Below are 317 nucleotides of genomic sequence, written 5' to 3' on the forward strand. Positions count from 1 at the left end.
CTCCAGTGGGTAGCTGCCTGGGGTCCCCGTGGGGTCTGGGTGGCATCCTGGGTGGCGTCGCTGCAGGATGGGTGCTGCTGGGGAACCCAGGGCGGGGCTGAGGGACCTCCAGCTGGTTGGGAGTGAAAAGCTGCTTGGGTTTTAGGGAAGAGGGTGAGGGTTTGGGTGTGGGTTGTGTGAGGAAGATGTGGGGTGAGGTGGGGTGAAGATGTCACGTGCCTAAATGCCCAGGAGTCACCCTGCCACTGTCCCCTCCTGCGCTAGAGCACGCCGATGGCTTGTGCCACCGCCTCACCAACGTCTGCCCCACGTCCAAG

The 317-nt window shown here is 63.7% G+C and overlaps 1 protein-coding gene across 1 annotated transcript in view; it reads left to right on the forward strand.

The window, feature by feature from the left end:
* The window catches only part of LOC103775284 (neuronal proto-oncogene tyrosine-protein kinase Src), a gene marked incomplete at both ends in the record, with an annotated part of 7618 nt that overhangs the window by 6179 nt on the left and 1122 nt on the right, over positions 1–317 (forward strand). The window contains one exon of the mRNA XM_008942730.1: positions 265–317. Within this exon, the coding sequence (XP_008940978.1) occupies positions 265–317 (53 nt within the window). The remainder of the gene's footprint in view (positions 1–264) is intronic.

The sequence above is a fragment of the Merops nubicus genome, unplaced genomic scaffold (genome assembly GCF_000691845.1).
Source record: "Merops nubicus isolate BGI_N331 unplaced genomic scaffold, ASM69184v1 scaffold28646, whole genome shotgun sequence".
Lineage (NCBI taxonomy): Eukaryota > Metazoa > Chordata > Aves > Coraciiformes > Meropidae > Merops > Merops nubicus.